General features: G+C 35.0%; 1 protein-coding gene across 33 annotated transcripts in view; it reads right to left on the bottom strand.

Moving 5' to 3' along the window:
- The window catches only part of PARD3 (par-3 family cell polarity regulator), a 651,639-nt gene that overhangs the window by 330,964 nt on the left and 301,109 nt on the right, over positions 1 to 19,566 (bottom strand). For all 33 annotated transcript variants that reach the window (XM_049099647.1, XM_025478491.3, XM_025478472.3 and 30 more), the window contains one exon: positions 16,450 to 16,628. In XM_049099647.1, the coding sequence (XP_048955604.1) occupies positions 16,450 to 16,626 (177 nt within the window). In that variant the 5' untranslated portion in view covers positions 16,627 to 16,628. The remainder of the gene's footprint in view (positions 1 to 16,449; positions 16,629 to 19,566) is intronic.

Raw genomic sequence — 19,566 nt, 5'->3', positions numbered from 1 at the left:
CGAAGTAATGGAAACAAAATAATGAAAAGATTTAGAAAAATCACCACATTCAGCTCCTAATGAAATAACTCATTCAGGCAAAGATAATCAATGGATGCTAAAACTGTTAGGTGAAGAGTTGATAGTGAGCTGGATGTTCACATAGTGACAAAATACCACTTGAAAGGGAAAAATATATCTTTAAAATGAAGAGACCAGCTGACACAAAATTGTCACTTTCCTTGGCATCTAGAATCCAGAATGTGACTGGAACTTTCTTTTGATTCCTTCTGAATCTCCACCATTATTCTTCTTTCCTGAAATGGCCCTTATTAGGTCTATATACGGCCTCTCAGTCCTGTCTCCTGAGGCAAGCTCAAAAAGTGTATAATGTCAAAAGCTCCCTCCTGATGACTTGTAGGCATGGGTCACCAACACTAAACTTTTTCCTGAATTCACAATCTAAACCTCTAATAGGCCATCCCAAAGATACCTCCAAGTCAACAGATAAACCCAAAATGAAACTCTCTTTCGCTATCAATCCTGGCACCCTTCTGAAAAATACTCATAATGCTCTTTATCTCTTTCAACTTGAGTTTCATATGAAACTAGCACAGCAGCCTTCTCACCGGAGGCTGGCTCCAGCCTTAACCTCTCCAACAATGTTCTCCACCACTTCTTACAGAGGACTTTTCTAAAATGTATGTTGGGAGCACATCACAGGTGAGACAAACAGTGCAGGTAGACCAGAGAAACCTGCACACATGCACACTACCTGTGCCGTGTGCCTATTCACCTTCACTTAAGATCTTTCTGAGCCTAGACTCCAAGAACATTTCTTCCGTAAAATTACTCTTCATTTTTCAATGCTTCTCTAAGAAATATTCCTTTCAATAGAAATCAGAATGTTATGCTTTTTGTTACCTCTATATTCTAATTTTACTTATAATTATAGTTCTAACTTATAATTTAGTTAATTTTTAAAATTGCTGTTTCCACTATTACAGGGAGACTGAGGCAGAAGATCACCATTCACCTTTAAACTCAAGCACTTAACTCAGTGGCCTATACCAACATGGAGGGCTTTTTCTTCTAATGTGTGTTTTATTTCCTATTTTCCCATGGTTCAGAATCCCAGAATTTTCAATGAACATTCCTATAAGTTGTTTTAAAAATTAATAAGGGAATGCATCATTATAAACATCAGCGAAATGCATTTTCACTATAATACAATGATTGTACTTTTAGATTTATACTATAAGATGTATACCTCTGTTATATGCCTATTTCAATTTAATGTCACACCTACAATCTACAGTGTCTGTGGATAATGTGATTACTTCCAATTGCATCTAAAAAGCAGTGTGACATTTCTCCATTTACATCAATTATGACAGGTAATTCCTGTAGCTGGCCATACAAAGTAATCATATTAAAGGATATATGGGCTAAAGATTTTTAAAAATCTGTTCTTTTGAACTCCATCTGAAAAATTCTTCAATTTTATATTTGTAGAATCAAATTCGAGTAAAGGATAAGAAAAATAAAATTGCTACAAACCCCTCCTAACAAAAAAGTTCTCCTAATTGGCTATTGTTCCAGTAACATCAATAATGAATTCATAATTAATTTATAATGTAGGAAAAGTCCAGCTTAAGTAACCTTAGTCATTAACAAGAGTGAATAATTTCTAAAATATATTATTAATCACTATGCAATATATACTTCACTTTGTTGACAGAAGAATCATATAGGCACTTCCAGCATTTTGTCCATGTTCTTCTTCATAACCCTGAGCTTGATCTAAAGTTAATTCAAAGACTGTAGTCTTAAAAAAAAAAAAAAAAAAACACAAAGACTGTAGTCTTATAAAGTTGTGATTCTGTGTTTATAACGTGAGTATGTCAATAAACATCATAACATGCAATATCATTTCTCCTTCACAATATACACTTGGATAGTCACTATTTCCAATTGAAATGTATACAGTACAAACTATTTCCAGCTTAAAAATATTTATTTCATTGTAAATGATTTTAAAAACATGGTAGTCTTAATGTGCAAGATTACATTTTTCATGGACTATTGTCAGCTACAAAACAAGTCAACATTTTTAAGCTGAATGTATTTGCAAAACCTGTATTTTCTAACCTAGAGAAAAAAAACCAAACCAATAAAAATCTTTGCCATTAATAATTTTGCAACAGGTTAGAGCTATATTTATATAAAAAATTGGAGAATGTGACTTTAAATCTATTTCATTTTATGATCAAATTAATGCCTCCATTCCGTGTACCAGTAAACTTCAAAGCAAAAACAGAAATCTTTTTCTTTAGACTTAAAAAATCTGCCAGTAGTACCAATATGCAACATCTTAATGATTATTAAATTTGCTAATGACAAGCAATAATCTATTATAGTAAAGCCACTACTACTTTATCTAAAAATTTTTATAAGAAAAAATACCATAAGGAATTGCTCTCCTTTTTAATTACAATTTTAATCCTTCACTCATGAAGCTGTCCCAAACAGCCACACAGCTTCGCTTTCCCTTTTGCCAGAAAAAAACAGATGTTCCTGCTGTGATCAGGGATTTTCCTTATCATCTAAATGTACTGCCATATCATCAGGTGTCAAAAAGCCACTCAGGCTGAGAAATGCATATTAATTTGCTGCTCCCTGGTAGCAGTACCCTGGTTAGGCAGTAAATCTCTTCCATGGTAGGGAAAGTAACTGCCCTCTCTCCCTAAGCCAATTACAATTCAATAAAAAGAAACCACACAGAACCCACCCAATGCCTTGGGATAAAAGCTTATTCCTGGCATAGTAAACTGCAACTCCAAGGCTTTATCTCTCAGAAACAGCTAATTAGCTGATGGTCAGATTCCTTCGCAAGCCTACATCCCTATGTTGCAGAAATACAGGAATATTTCATGAACATTACAAAAGTACCAGATATTTCTATGTTAGCATAAGAAACCCAACTACAGTTCTATTTTTTCAATGCAAAAACCCCAAACATCTTTTTAAAGACGACTTAGAAATTGTGTCATATTTTGAACACTCAATGCACATAAATTTAACTTTTGTACCCTTTTTGCATCCTATGGTTTCAAGTATTCCTATGCAGTTTTCAGATTTTAAATTTACAATTATTTTTCAACTCTGTAATTCTAGGCAAAGAGAACTCAATTTTCCGCTTTATCGTTTCCCCACGAAATCATACACAGACACAAAAGAAACTATTTTCAGATGTCTAACCTGAAATTTAAGACTGAAGTGAAATTAGTAATTATGGCTTAGATTTCTTTTTTAATTACATGAAGCTTGCTAAAATTATCAGTAATCATATTGTTGATTCAATGTAACAGACCCATTCTGGTCTCTGTGGCCAGAGTTTACCTTTTGTGCCTCCTAATGGCTGCACCAGAGCATGACCTTGGAAGCAATGCCAAGGCTAAAGCATAGTACAAGATAACAACCATAAAATAGCCTGTAAATAGGATTTTTGTCAAAGTACTTTTCCAATTGTCCTCTAGGTAATAAATGAGAAAGAGGGAAAGAGAAAGAGAGAGAGATGTGGAGTTGGGAATAAACTGACTCAGACAAAAAAATTAGAGATTCAATAACCAATCTGTAAATGAAGGCAGAAGGTTTGGTAGTCTCTATCAATTTAAACCAACTATATGCCTAGTAATATATTTTTTTAAATAAAGAAACACAGGATTTTATTCTAAACACAGCATTATCATCACTTATCCTAGACACATGGCTATTTTGAAGTGTAATGAACTGAAAAGGCTTTATTTGAAATCCATGGTGACGAATATCCTACATGGAATGCCCCAATGTTGTTGATATGAGGTCAGGAAATTCATCCCCATGTTAGCTATGCCTATTATATCTGTAATTCCTGCATACACACATACACACACACACACACACACACACACCACACACACACACACACACCCTATATTCCTTCTGGATAACTGCTTTCTTCCACATTCTTAATCATTACTGAAATGAGTAGAAGAGACAAAAGAAAAAATACGTATTTATATATTTGCTCCTACTTCTGAATAGAACTATGATAAAACAAAGAAGAAAGTCAAATATCCATATAAGTCTGTCAAAACAAAATTCTATTAGTAGACTACGTATCATTAGTGATAGCTATATAGTCTACTAAAGTGTGGTATGAGTAGACTCATCTGTTTGTGACAGACATTGATTACACTGACACTGTAACTTTTAAAAAATTTAAAAATAAAAAAATAAAAATACAGAGATTTTGAATGCCAAAATATTTATCAGAGCACCTCTGAAGCTCAAATTTCATTAATACATATTTTCTTCTTAAATTTCTGTTTTAATTTTTATTCTAAACTGAATTTAAATTTTGAACAGGAATTCCTAACAAAAATTGAAAATAATTTATGATTTTATTTTTATTAATGAATGAAATCAAATCTCCTATAATGTACATCAAATTTTATTAGTGTTTTCCTTCAAAATGTTAAAGGTATTGTTCTTAAAATTCATTCTGACCTGAAAAATCTGAATAACTCATGTCTTTTCCAGTCTTTACAACACATGTTCAATAGCTTCTAGATCACAGAATTACATTTAAATCAGCGGCACACTCAAGAAGGCTGAAAATGCCAGGGGAAATAATTCTTGTTTGAAATTCTCTACAGAGAATACATATTTGAAAATTACAATTAATTTGGAAGTAAGTTTCCTGTCACATAGCAAATCCTTCAGGTTGATATGTTGGCAAAACCAGAAGTATAACATTTTAGCTTTTCCTCACAATCTGCAACTAACCAGTACCTTGGTTGTAATATCAGGTAAGAAAAATAACCCCCAGGGCATGGATCTGCATTGGGCTATGAACATAAAAGGATCCGATATGAAAATGGGTTGGCCAAATATCTCACAGAAACGCTGGTCAACTTATAAAGGCCATGTTTCCAGAGGTGACCATCTTTCCAGAAGTGACCATGAGAGCACAGATTTCTCTGAAGCCACCAGATCTGTTCATGAAGCAGAAAAGGAAATCTAAGAGGAAAAAGATCAGTAAAACTCAACCTTATTCAGGTTATTTATTTGAACAAATTTCTTCCATTGTTTTTAATGCATCTCAACAATTCAGAATGACATGAAAAACTTTAGATACAGAATTTTAATATCTGGAAGGAGAAAACGAGAGAACATCCAGCCTAACCTCTTACTATCTAAAAAAAAAGAAACAGATTGAGAGAAGTTACAAACGCTCTATGGAAAAGATGACTAACCAGTTCCCATGGTCAGAACCTACCCACTGCAATGCCCAATGTCTGAGTCATCAGAATCCATGATCTATCTAACCAGGACCCATAATTTACCTAGATAATCATGATAATTTCTGATATCCAGCCATTCTTACACAATGGCCCCCTCCCAACAGAAAAGTATCTCCTGAGTTCTTACATATAAACTAGGGCAAATCCATTATATAACCTTAAATCACAAATTATACTTACATGAGAGATGGTTGGCTTGTTGGTAAATACTGCATAGTCTTAGGAATAATCAGTAATGAAATGTTTGCTCTAAAATGGTTTTAAATTGCAGCACCTGGGTGGCTCAGTCCCTTAAGCGACTAACTCTTGGTTTCAGCTCAGGTTGTGATCTCACAAGTTGTGACACAGAGCCCCAGGTCAGGTCCACTCTCAGCAGGGAGTCTGCTTGAGGACTCACTCCCTTTGCCCCAAATCATACATGCTCCAGTGTGCTTTCTCTCTCTCCCTCACTCTCTCTCAAATAAATATATTTTTTCAAGATTTTATTTATTTGACAGAGAGAGAGAGCACAAGCAGAGGGAGCAGCAGAGGGAGAGGGAGAAGGAGCCTGCTGGGGAGAGAGCCCGATGTGGGACTCAATCCCAGGAACCTGGGATCATGACCTGAGCAGAAGGCAGATACTTAACCAACTGAGCCACACAGGTGCCCCAATAAAAAAACTTTTTTGAACTTTTTAATGATTATAATTAAAACAATCTCTCTCCAGATATAGCTGGATTATCTCCTTTATCCTATGAAAACATTCATCAGAGCATAGGGAGAAAGTAGCCTGGAAGGATAATTTAATATTTTTTTCAAATTACAAAAATGTTATCTCCATCTGGATTCTGAGGAACTAAGGAACAGAACTAAAAGGAAAGCATAGTAACAGGAACTCCTGTTTTATTTCTTGCACACTACTTCATAAACACCAACATGACCAGGGCACCTGGGTGGCTCAGCCGGTGAAGCATCAGACTCTTGATTTTCACTCATGATCTCAGGGTTGTGGAATCGATCCCCATCCAGCTCCATGCGGAGTTTGAAGCCCGCTTAGGATTTGTATTTTCTCTTTTTTTCTCTTTCTTTAAAAAATGGGGGGGGGCCCCCCCGCGGGGCACCCAATTGCCACATGACCATAAACATTCCACAATCAGCAAGTATAAGGAATACAGAAAACAAACCACCATTTCTTACCCTACTCTTTCAACAAATCCAGGTATATGAGAAAAAAAATAAAATATTAATATTTCAGATCAGGATACATTTTGAAGAGCCTGCCTCATTTTCCAAAACTACAATAAAAATGAAGAGCAACATTTGACTAATGCTGCTTGACTCTGAAAAACAAATTTAAAACTGAAACAATTTTAAAACATTTCAGAAAGTGCTACATATTTCTTATTTTGACAGCAAGAAATACCTATCCACATTTCATTCTCTTTCAAAAACATATAACTCTAAACACTTATATCTCCAAACTAAAATTATAAATAACAATAGCATTTTGCACAACACCAAGAGAAGAAGGGAACAGATGCCAGGGAATGAACGAGAGAAAGTAAAATACTTACAGTAGTTGCCTGATTTCAATATATCTACAGTCTTACACATTATCCAAATGTGTAACATAAATCTTTTATATTTATCTAAATGTTTTCACCTTAACTTAAAAGTAATACACACACACACACACAAATCACTAAAACTTGAAAGTCAAGATACTTGCACCATATATAACTGGATTGTCAATGAAAATATTAGCACTTCCTTATATTTTTCAGTGCACAATCATAACTTCAATGAACTGGGTAGATTAGCAAAACAACCAAGTAATTTCTGTGCAAGTCCTTAGGTACAGTCAACGACTTGACTTTCTTAAAGTTTTCCCCTTAATTGTGAAATTGCCTCCTCAGGTAAATCATCCCCACAGATTTTTGAAAATGTAGAAAAATTATTTTCACTTACCATAATCCCATCCTATTTATGCTTCTCATACAATAATAATGACTTTACTGGAGAGTTCCATCTCGACATGAAAAACATTTACCATAAAGAAATTGATAGCTCAAACTTCTAAAGAATTATCTCCTTTTCCCCAGCCCCATCAGCAGAAAAAGCATGTTCTCTAAGCTGGGTATTAATTTTTCAGGAATCTAATTTTTGTCCACAAATTATAACTGAAAATCCTAACTTTAGAAAGCATGATTCCAGAAAATTTGGAGTAATTCCTGTTAAAACTCCAAAAACTGTTAATGATCCGAATAAAGTGACAACCAAACAGCTATTGCACCAGGATGTCTCAATAAAAATTAAAGACACAAGTAGGAGTACCCAGCCATGAGAATGCAGACTGTTTAAAACTGGTAAGCATTTCTCAAATTTGGACCTATCATGGGGAAGGGTGCTGACCATCAATTGGTATTTAATAAAATCAGCTGAAAAGCTTTCATTATAATTCATTACCAAAGAGAAAAATATATCTCATAGAATGACCCGGACTGCCCAAGGGCTCACAGAGATCTATGGCTGAATATTATTATTATTATTATTGTTCTAGTCACCTGTGTGTTAACTGCTATCTTTGATTCTCTGCACAAAATGTCAGTGACACAATGAACCTTGTAAAGCTGGGTTTTAATAAATTTCTTGTTATGGAAAAAGTTTAGACTTCCTGAACAGTTGCAAGATTAGTAGAAAGAGTTCCCACGTACTCTTCACCAACTTCCTCCAATGTTAACATCCTACATAACCTTGGTATAGTTGCCCAAACTAAGAAGTCAACACATATGCAATATGAATTAACTACACTAACAGACGTACTGCAATCCATCCATTTTTGTTTTGTTTTGTTTTGTCATGGTTTTGGGCCAAAATCTCAATATTAAATTCTCATATCTCCTTAAATCTCCTCTGACCTGAGACAGTTTTTAGTCTTCCCTAGTTTTTTATGACCATAATATTCTTGAAGAATATTCATAAGGTACCAAAAAAAAGATTCCTTATGATTACACCAGGGTTATGAGTTTTGGGGAAAACTGCACTGAGGTGAAATGCCCAACCCCTCATACCGTCTCAAGGGTTCATGACATCGCCATGACCTATCACTGGTGAAATCAACCTTGATTACTTGGTGAGGGTAAGTCCATCACTTCTCCAATATAAAACTCAGTATTTTTCACATTCCTTCTCTTTTCTTTGGAAACAAATATTAAGCACAGCCAAAACTCAAGAGGAAGGAGGTAAACTTCCCACCTTCTGGAGGGGGACATACTACATATACTATTTAGAATTCTTCTGTAAGAAAATTTGTCCCTTTTCTCCCATTTCCTTTTTATTTAATCATTTATTAATAACACTCCAGTCTTCTGGATATTTATTTTGGTCCTTGGATTATAATCCAACTATATCATTATTTACTTTGCTGTCATTAATGCACATAAACTATCAAGGAGAAGGTCAAATATATAAACCCTCAATAAGAATATCAATGACAAGGATTAGAGAAAATAGACAAACACACACACACACAAAAACTCTCAAAAAAGAGACAGAAATGGAGATTAGTTAACATAATCAGATTATTAGTACAGGTATTAATGAAGCCAACATATTTTTACTTAAGATGAAGATGTTAAGATATAATATAGTCTTGGTGAGGTTTTAAAAAAAGACGCCAGTTCTAATAATAAACACGTGCTCATTATTCTTATATCCATGTCTTAATTATATAATAGGAATAATTAGAGGAGATAAAAATGAAAAAGTTATTGTGAAATATTTTACAGTTTAAAATATTCAAATAAATGAACATCGGGCAGGGGCACCTGCATGGCTCAGTCAGTTAAGCGTCTGACTCTTGATATAAGCTAAGGTCATGACCTCAGGGTTGGGGAATCAGCCGTGCAATAGGCTCCGCGCTCAGCAGAGTCAGCTCAGGATCCTCTTTCTTCCTCTCCCTCTGCCCCTACCCCTGGCTGGCACAGGCATGTGTGCATTAAATAAATAAATAAATAAATAAATAAATAAATAAATAAATAAATAAATCTATCTTTCATAAAATTAAAAAATGTTTTAAATAAATGAATATTGGGCGATGTACAAAGTCTATAAATATGTTGGGGTGTGGGTGGCATACTTCTCCAAAGCACAGAATTTGAAGCTGGAAAATCTAGATTCACATCACAACTTTATCACTTCATAGTTGCTTTAACTATTAGGTGACCTATTTAACCTCTTGGAGTTTTTACCTGTCCATCAATAAAATGGGAGTACCAATAATACTTATACGTTAGAGGAGGTGTTAGAAGAGATATAACATGTAACACACCAAGCACAGAATCTGGCAAGAAGTACTCAAAACAACCTGGCTATGATCACATGAAAATACCCAAAACCTCAAAAACAGATATAGTTTAGAGATGGGACAGATGGAAACCACCTCTACCCATACAGTGTAAAAACACCTGGACTGACGTGCACTTCTGGCAGAGGCAGACCAGACCCCACAATGGCACCCAGAATATATGCCAATCAAAACCAAGGTTGCTAGCGCAGCTAGAACACAAGCAGCAGGTTGCTCTAGTCCTGAGCACTCCCATCTTCTACTTTCCTTGTTAACAACAGGCCATGAAGTGATTACATCTAACTTTGTAACTTAAAAAAAAAAAAAAAAAAAAAAAAAAAAACTTTGTATCTTGACCGGAATAGGTTTATAAGCTAAAACATCAAAAATTAAAAAGAAAAACCAAGCTAAAAAAGGTAAGGCCAAAATATTTTAAGTGTAAAAAAGTTATGCCAACATTTGTTCAATATAATCAATGTCATTTCCCAGTTCTCTCCCCCAAGTCAAGAAAAACAGGTGTAACATACTCATTTCCCTCACAACTCTCTGGAACTTTGAGGATGCTCAATAAAGTTTCTGACATTATTTTGGTTTATATTTCTAGAGTGGTTTGTGAACTCTAAAAATACCACATCCAGGCAGAAAAAGTGTTCTCAATAGCACCTTAGGATTTTATGTCTTTGAACACAAATTATAATACTCAAAGCAAAGTGAAGACAGATTATATCCCTACATGTGGCACAGAAATAGATGAGACTAGGTTATTAACAACTCCGACTAGGTGAGCTTGGCAGTTGAAGCCGGCCTATTGTAGAAACGATTATAACCATCACTTACTAAAAGCATACAACTATACTGCATTCAAATGAAGATCTTTTAATATGCAAAATAGAAGGGTGAAATTTATAGTTTCAAAGGCCTTTAGCAGGAAATACAAATGCTGCAGCAGAATAGTCTAACATCTAAGTCTCAGCTGGATCTCCCTTGAAGCTAATGCCCCAGAAAATTAAACACAGCTATAGATCTCTCACAGAGGAAACATGTGGTTTTAGGGAATGATCTTAGCTCATCTTCTGAGGTTTTTAGATTATTACTGTAACTAGCTAGCATCTACAATTGGGTCGTAAATAACAAAAGATAGACAATGTTTTTCAATAGCCAACTGGTCAAACATACTAGCTTAAAAATAAAATAGCATATTCGAATCTACCAGTATCCAACTCCATTGGCCTTATCCAACTCCATTGTGAAGCAGAAGCAGAGACTCAGAAGCCAAATGGTTGAGAAAGGGATTGCAGAAGCAAACAAACAAGTAAACACAGATTACAACTCTATAAAAAGAATGAATGAATGAATGAATGAATGAGCAAGCCAGCAGCTATTTGAGAGTACCATGAAGTAGGAGCCAATGTTAACTGCTAATATACTGTCAGCACAGCAACTGCCAAAGTTCTCTGACTGAATAAAACAAGGAGGAGGCATTTTCTGGAGGCTCCTTGTGTCTCAATTAGCATAGGTAACCTCACACATGATCATGGGACTATGGTGTCTTGACCTGATGTATTCCAATGCACTTTAAACTAATATTGGGGGAGGGCAATATACCAAGGAACAACAGAGAGGTACATTCTTTGTATCATGGCTTCTGTTTTGAAAAGGTATGTCCTATTCTAGTTTGGCATTGACATGATACATAGGATCCAATATCTCAACCAGTTGTAAAACTTTTATTTCAAAAAAAAAAACCCTCATTTTAATTGACTTACAATTGAAAATGATAAATTTGAGTAATCTAAGTGTGAGAAGTGAAATATCACAAAACCAAATATGGTAAATGTTTCAGATTCTATTCTGCTATGATAGAAAAATCAGCCTAAAAAAGAAGACATCTCAATATAACCATAATACTTTTATTTACCCTCTCTTAACACCCAAATAAACACATTTTTCCTTTTCAGCTGGACTTCAGGTCTCAAAAAAAGACTGTGCTCTGAAATCAGCAAAGTACTTTAAGTAAACACACAAATCTCCTGAAATGGGTAAATGAATGCATTGTTACAAGTGTATTTTGTCTTTTAAAAGTTCACAGGTGGGATGCCTGGGTGGCTCACCAGTTGAGCATCTGCCTTTGGCTTAGGGCATGATCCTGGGGTCTGGGATTGAGTCCCCCATTGGGCTCTCCACAGGGAGCCTGCTTCTCTTTCTGCCTATGTCTTTGCCTCTGTGTGTGTGTGTGTCTCTCATGAATGAATGAATGAATGAATGAATGAATGAATGAATGAATAAATAAATAAATCTTTAAAAAAATAAATAAAAGTTCACAGGTGATTCCAAAATCCAGCAAAATGGGAGCCATTAAACTATACAGTAAGACAGGAAGTTCCACAGCTCAGGAAACAGTACCACTTGTTTCTTTGTTTTCTTTATCCTCCCCCTCATCCCATAGCTCACTCCATCTGGGACTTCTCACAGTGTTTTATACAACATAAAGTACTTTACATTTTATTAGTTGCAAATTTAAGAGAAATCATTATCAGTAGCTTCAAAAATACTCACTTCCTTGGTCAAATAAGTCTACTTCAAGAATCTGTTCTAAGAAAATAATCAGAGATGTCATCATAAATTAATATATAAGAATCTTTTCTGAAGGGTACTTCTAAAGGTTACTTATTAGAGCAGAAAAAAACTGGCAAAGTATAAATGTCAAGCAACAGGAAAATCACCAAATAAAATGAACAAACACCAACTACAAAAAAAAATCAGTTCATAAAAGAACATTATGCAAGCTATCTATGAGAGGGGAAAATGCTCTCAATATAAGACAAAATTAGGGGAAAGGCAGGAAAGTAAACTATAGCCATTGGATGAATCCCCATTAGTAATAAGGACAGCCACCAGCTATACAGAGCTTTGCTCTAGAGTCCCAAGTTAATACACCAAACTGTCAATATTACTCATCTAGACAATTCCAAATTACTTGCTTCTTTATACTTTTCATTACTTTATAAATGCAAAGAGCAGGTAGTAGTATTATAAGGAAAAGACTGTTTGGGGAATCTTAAAAGACACTATAAAAATGTTTATGTAAATTTTTTTAAGTTAGAAGAAAGATCTTGTAACTCTTCTAATGGAACAGAGAGAGATAACAAAGACATAATTAAGATAGCAACTCTTCCAAGAGCTTGTATATAATAAGGAGTATTGGAAAGATACTAAACATGTCAAGCAACTAAATCAAAGAGAAATAATAAATCCAGGGTTTTGGAAACATTCTAAGGTCTCTTTTTAAGAACTTTTAAAAATAATAAAAATTTACAAGATACTCATGCTAATATAATATGCTCTCTTGTCATTTTCTTCCCTTTTCCCTAACAGGTCAAAATAGGTTCTTAATGCTACTTTTGTTTTTATCTACCCATCTAAGTTTTATTTGGTTGGGCGGGGCCAGGGGTAGAGAAAGGGGCAGATAACTTAGAAAAGCAACAGTTCTCAGTCTTTGGTGGGAAGGAATAATGGATACAACCAATGCACAATGAAATAATGCATAGACTTTATCCTTGAAACTTCATGGTTGGCTGATTCTGATAAGTGCCTCATTACATTATTCTTGATGGAATGAGTCAAATGCTCTCCACATACTAGTTAGACTTTATTTGCCGGGACAATGACTTAATAAGGATGACCAAAGAGGTGGTAAAATGATTTAAGTATTCACACTGATTGAAATACTCGTTCCCAAGATGAAATATTAAGCACGTGTAAAATCTCAAATGAAAATGCTTTTCTAGCAATATACTTTTCATACTAAGTGTGAACAAAATGTTCTCTAAAAGAGTTGAAAAAGGCAGTCAGCCACAAAATGCTGGGAAACAGGAGTGAGTCAATGTTCCAAAGATCTTTTTAAAAAGCCAAGACTCTCTTCTATTCTACATCTCACTTCCAAATTAAAGTATGAAGAATTGTAAAAAAAACCCAGAAACCCACAGAACCCTTGGTCTCTGTAAGCTCTCACCTGGTTTAGCTGCACCAAAATCTGTCTACATTGCCCTCTAAATTTAATAGTGGGATGACTATATTAACTGGGAAGACTCCACCTCTCATCTTGGTTTTGAGCCACAGGAACAAGTAAAACATGGTAGTGTTCTAACATACCAGAATTAAACTGCTAGTTCAAAACTAAGAGAATTCAACTGATTGGTGACATTATTCTAAAACCGTTTTTGCTTTATCAACTTAGAAGGACAGAGGTCCTTAACTATGTTGATGAGTTAGTTATACAAGAATGTAAACTTATTTTAACTATCAGAGATCAATGCATCACAAGACTATGAATCCTTAACTCTTTTATTTCCATGCATTTATACAGAAAACCTAAACCACTACATACTCATAAAAATTTATAACATCTTGGAATTGCCCAGTATAGGCAAGTTCTCATGGCCTCAAGAGAAGTAAATCAAGTTAATACTGATTAGCAAGTATACTTTCCTCCGTGCACCCTTTCTGAATATTTAAAATACAGGATGCTGTTTTATAAATGAAAATTAAGATAGCATTTAGTCTGATATACACACACAAAAAAAGAGAATCTCTCAGATTTTCAAACAAACAGCTTAAAATTTTGATAGCAAGCTTAGGAAATGGGAACCTGAAAAGTAAAGCCAAAGATAATTCAAAGGACAAATTCATTCATTACACATTACTCTTTATGTGCATTGTATGTGAATATGATTTCATCTGAAGATATGTATGTAAATCAAGGTCTTTCCTATGAGAAAAGTGTGGGCATTTGGCTACATTAAATACTGTTCGACATAGGAAAAAGCTTATTGAATGAATAACCATTTTTAAAGCAAAACTACATTCAAATTTGTCTCACAGCACTTATAATGTTAAAAAATGAAAACTTATAAATGTCCAACAATAGATAAGAGAATGATCAAATATACTCCACCATGAGTTATTCTACATTCATTAAAAATATTTTTCAGGGGCACCTGGGTGGCTCAGTCAGTTAAGCATCTGACTCTTGATTTTTTTTTTTTTTTTTTTTTTTGACTCTTGATTTTGATTCAGATCATGATCTCAGGGCTGTGAGATTGAGCCCTGAGTCAGGCTCCACACTAGGCATAGAGCAGCCTGTTCAAGATTCTCCCTCTCCCTCTACAACATCCCCTACCCACACTAAAAAAATGTATATATACTTTTTTCCAAGTAAAATTCATACCAGGGGAAATCCCTATGATATGAAAAAAAGTAGAAACCCTGATTACCTCAAGGACTTCTGACCCACTATCCTGAAACTACTGAAAACCTTTTTAAATAATGCATTTTTTTTAACTACCAACTTGACTTGTCTATCCACTTCTAAATACCCATGTAAATTAAATCTATTCTGAACACCAATTAACTATCATGAGGCTTATTCATAAATTGGATTCTGCTTCTCTGGATAATCTACTTAATGATCAAATATTCTAAAATTACAAGCCAATCTCAATGAGAAGATACTCCAGTATGATTCCTCATCAAATACATAATGAAATCTTTCAGAAAAGTGAGCCTTTAGTTAAATTCCTAATCAAAAAAATCAGAGATGAAAATACACTGTTTTCTCCAGTAGATTCTTTTCTAGGTGCTCTATGTTTTTTTTCCCCTTAAATGAACTACTACAAAGGAGAGTTTATAGAAATGCAACAAATTAAAAAAATTTAAAATAGGTACTTCTACATAGAGGCAAAGGATAAAGCAAGCAGATATCAACCTATATTCACTTTAATATTAATATGTAATTAGTATAGTTCAACATTCTTTAATACACATGGTGCTCAATTACGGTCTGCATTGAAAAAAAATATTTATTAATTCATTCAATAGATGTTTACTGAGACTCTATAGATTCAGCAGTGAAAATGACAAACAGAGCTTAAAGCTCATTGAGTAAAAGGTTAGAGGTACGACAAGATGGGATGATAAGGGATCTACAGGAATATACGACAAAGTGCACTGAGAAACAAATTGAAAGAGTAGACTAAAGTTTATTTTTTCAGACTAAATAAATTAGGTCATGGACTGAAACAAATTAGCTCAAAGAAAATTTTATTAAGACTAGGAAGGATACTTCCTTCTATAGGAAGGAAAAATTATCAAGAGTAATTATCTTTTTTAAGATTTTATTTATTTATTCATGAGAGAGACAGAAAGGGAGGCAGAGACATAGACAGAAGGAGAAGCAGGCTCCCCACAAGGAGCCCCTTGAGGGACTCGATCCCAGGGCCCCGGGATCAGCACCTGAGCTGAAGGCAGATGCTCAACCACTGAGCCACTCAGGCATCCCTCAGAAGAGTAATTAGACGATGGATTCTACTTTCATCCTGAAAGAGCTGTAATGCTATAATTTCTTTAATGTACCTCATAAGCCAATATGAATATTTGCTTACACATGTGTCAAATACCTTTGTGAGAACATACAAAAGGTAATAAGGGCATTGCCCCTGAAGAGAAACAGGGTGACTTGGAGATAAAGTGGGAGAGGACTTTACATGTATATATTTCATGTTGAAAGCTTTTATTTTTAATCCTAAGTATATTACCTTTTCAAAAAATGGATACGTAAATAAATATATGGCATGAATTTTGTCATAAAATGCAAAGCAATATAAAATAGGAATAAGCTCTGATGTAGAAGTTGCCAAGCACACAGACAAAGGGCTGTCGTAAAGATATGGTAGAAGCAAGGGGTCCAGTCAGCAGTTGACATTCATCATTGATACGAAGACACAGAACAGAAATGGTTACCTTTCTGTCACAGGTTTTAGGGCTGCCAGCAGTGTTTTGCTTCAGAAAGCCAGCTGTTGTTGACCAACGTGTGGGGTTCTTCCGTGAAGGCTCTTCAGAAGAAAAATTAGTGTCACTGATGGAAGTTGAAAGGCCAATTAAAGCCGGGTCACTGCTTCGTCGGACATGAAGAGGCATATCTATAAATACAAAAAAGCATTATATTTTTTCAAAAGTAATGTCTGAAAACGACATGTTAGGATAAAGGTAGTGAAATCCAAAATCCAAAAGATGTGTGTTAATACTACAATGCTCTTACTATAAAAAAGACTTCCCTCTCCAATAATAAAACTGCTTCCAGATTCATCAAATCAAAAATGTTAGCAGAGGGCAGCCCCGGTGGCGCAGCGGTTTAGCGCCGCCTGCAGCCCAGGGCGTGATCCTGGAGACCCAGGATCGAGTCCCACACGTCAGGCTCTCTGCGTGGAGCCTGCTTCTCCCTCTGCCTGTGTCTCTGCCCCTCTCTCTCTGTGTGTCTCTTATGAATAAATAAATAAAATCTTTAAAAAAAAAAAGTTAGCAGAAAAGCAAAAAAAGGAGAGGAAAGAATAAAATAGTTCTGGCCAATAATAATACCACCTCTTGGATATGAGTTCTGTTGCTTTCCAATTACTGGGCAGTTAATTATTTAGTTGTTAAGGAACTCTGCACATTTCAGTTTGTGTGTGTGTGTGCGCACACGCTCGCGTGCGCATGCATACACATGTGAGTGTGTATGTGTGCATCTGTGTGGAAGTCTGAAAGAAGCACTACTCAGAGATGCTCATCATGACCACAATAAAACAATCACATAAAAGTACATTTAACCCCAAAATAAATTCAGGAACGATTTAATTTCACTGGATTTGCATAGACAAATTATCTTCCTATGCCTGCTTTTGAAAATTTTTCCCAGAAGAAATAATTGCATACAAGATGCATCTTCTGATGGGAGATGATCACTGTGTTAATCTGTTAGTCTGAAACAGACAAAAATAACTAGCCTTTTACCTTTTGTATCTGTAACTCTTGAAATTGCAGATTGTGGGGGGAAAGGGGAGATTAAAAGGGAGATAAATCACAGCGAGGACTGCAGACCCTGTGGGCTGTCCCTTCTGGGTAGATGTGGGGCACTGCAGCGTGAAGGGCGTCCCAGGAGATGTGATACTAGGCAGCCCTTTCTGTCAGTTCTTCACACATTAAACTTTGTTTTCATCTCATTCCATTTTCATTTTAGTGATATCCTGGATCTTTCACTCATACTACCTAGTAACCAAGTACCCTTATGCAATTTGAAAGTGCCTCATGACATTTCTCTCCACTGTCACATTCAGGAAGGTGATCTGAGTACCAGGCCGTTGAGGAAAGAACAGAACTCAATTTAAAAAAGTAAACAATGTGCTCTTTTTAAAAGAATGCCAAATGATACCATAATGATCTTGAAATCAAGGTTTTCTTGCAATTCAATGCACTGAATCGAAAAGAACTGAATCATCCCAGTGCACACCAGCAGCATCACTAGGTCCAAATACAAAGACCCCGTGCCACACAGCACTTGTCTACATTCACGGTGCCTGTGATTCAGACTCAGCAATACCTCGCACTTGAGGGTGAAATTTGCATTTGTATTGTTTATAATTTCTTCTTGGTTTTATGGTTGCCTCAAAATTATAAGGCATCTTTATCCAGTTTCCACACACACACCTAAGTAAGCTTGTATTAGAACCACTGATTTAACTTGGAATGATCAGAGTCTCTTTTTTTCCTCTACATTAGTCACAACAGAGACACATGTGAGTCACTTCGTAGATGAGTAAGCTGGGGCTCAGCAAGATGACATGAGGAGCTCAGGAATAATATGCTGGCGCCTGGGTCAGTGCTGACTCACTACCCTAATCATGAAATTAGTGCTATTAATTAGCAATTCACCAGAAAGCAAATTCCATTTCTAGCTACTTGGAGATATAAATGGTATTCTCATCTTTGTAAAAGGAAAAATTTTTGTTGTTTTCTAAGTAGAATTATATACACTGAGAAATCATACACTGATTTTATCTAATTTAGCAAGATCTGATATTGGAGAGATAAAGAAAGATTACATTATACATATAGATTTAAAAAGCCATCCCAATTTCAGAAATGTTAAAGAAAGAAAAACCTACTGGTTAAGCAGAAGTACAACGTGTAACAACGTATAAGATAATAAAGTATGCCCCAAAGGAGTCCAGCCTAGACCAGTGCTTCTCAAATTTTGATCTCAGGATTACTTAACTCTAAAATTTACTGAGGACCCCGAAGAGCTTTTGTTTGTGTGGGTTAGAGCTAAGGATATTTACCGAATTAGAAGTGGAAATGAAAACAATTTAAATATTTACTCCTTAATTCATTTTTAACTTAACAATAATAAGCCCATTACATGTTAAGGTAAACAACAGAATTTTAGAAAATTCTATTTTACAAAACAAAGCTGGGATTTAGTGGGAGAGTAGCATTGTTTTACATTTTGCTTGATAGATGACATTTGGATCTCATCCCTGCTTCTAATTTCAATGTGCTGCAACATGACAAGTATACAAAGAAAAAAAGAACTCCATAAATATTTAGCTAGAATAGTATTTTAATAATCTTTCCAGAACTGTAGATACTCTTCATTGATACCACACCAAATTTGACAAATGAGAGCTTCTCAAAGGTTTGCTGCAATATGGAATGTAAGCTTCTCATTCTTTGTACATTAAAATCTACTTGTCTGTCTTGCACTTTGAATCTTTTACTCATGAAAAAATTCTGTACCATTAGCTATTTGGAATATATCATTGGCTTATACCGCTCTTAAAAAAGTTGATATATTTCTTCATATAAGAAAATCAAATATGTGAATATAACTACCCATTTCCTGAGAAAGAGTCATTAGGTGGTAGGAGGATTTATGTTTTCCAAAATAGAATATTCACTAGAAGGCTTGCGTGTTTTCTTTGGCAATAAAAACTGTTATTTGCCATGTAGAACAATTCACTTCACTCATTTTCTAGAAACTCTGCCAGACACCAAAGTCTGAAGAACCACAGTTTTCTGTCCCTTTTCCAAAAAAAATTAAAA

Source organism: Canis lupus, chromosome 2 (genome assembly GCF_003254725.2).
Source record: "Canis lupus dingo isolate Sandy chromosome 2, ASM325472v2, whole genome shotgun sequence".
NCBI lineage: Eukaryota > Metazoa > Chordata > Mammalia > Carnivora > Canidae > Canis > Canis lupus.
The sequence above is the reverse complement of the archived record's forward strand: the minus strand, read 5'-3'. Positions and strand labels throughout refer to the sequence as shown.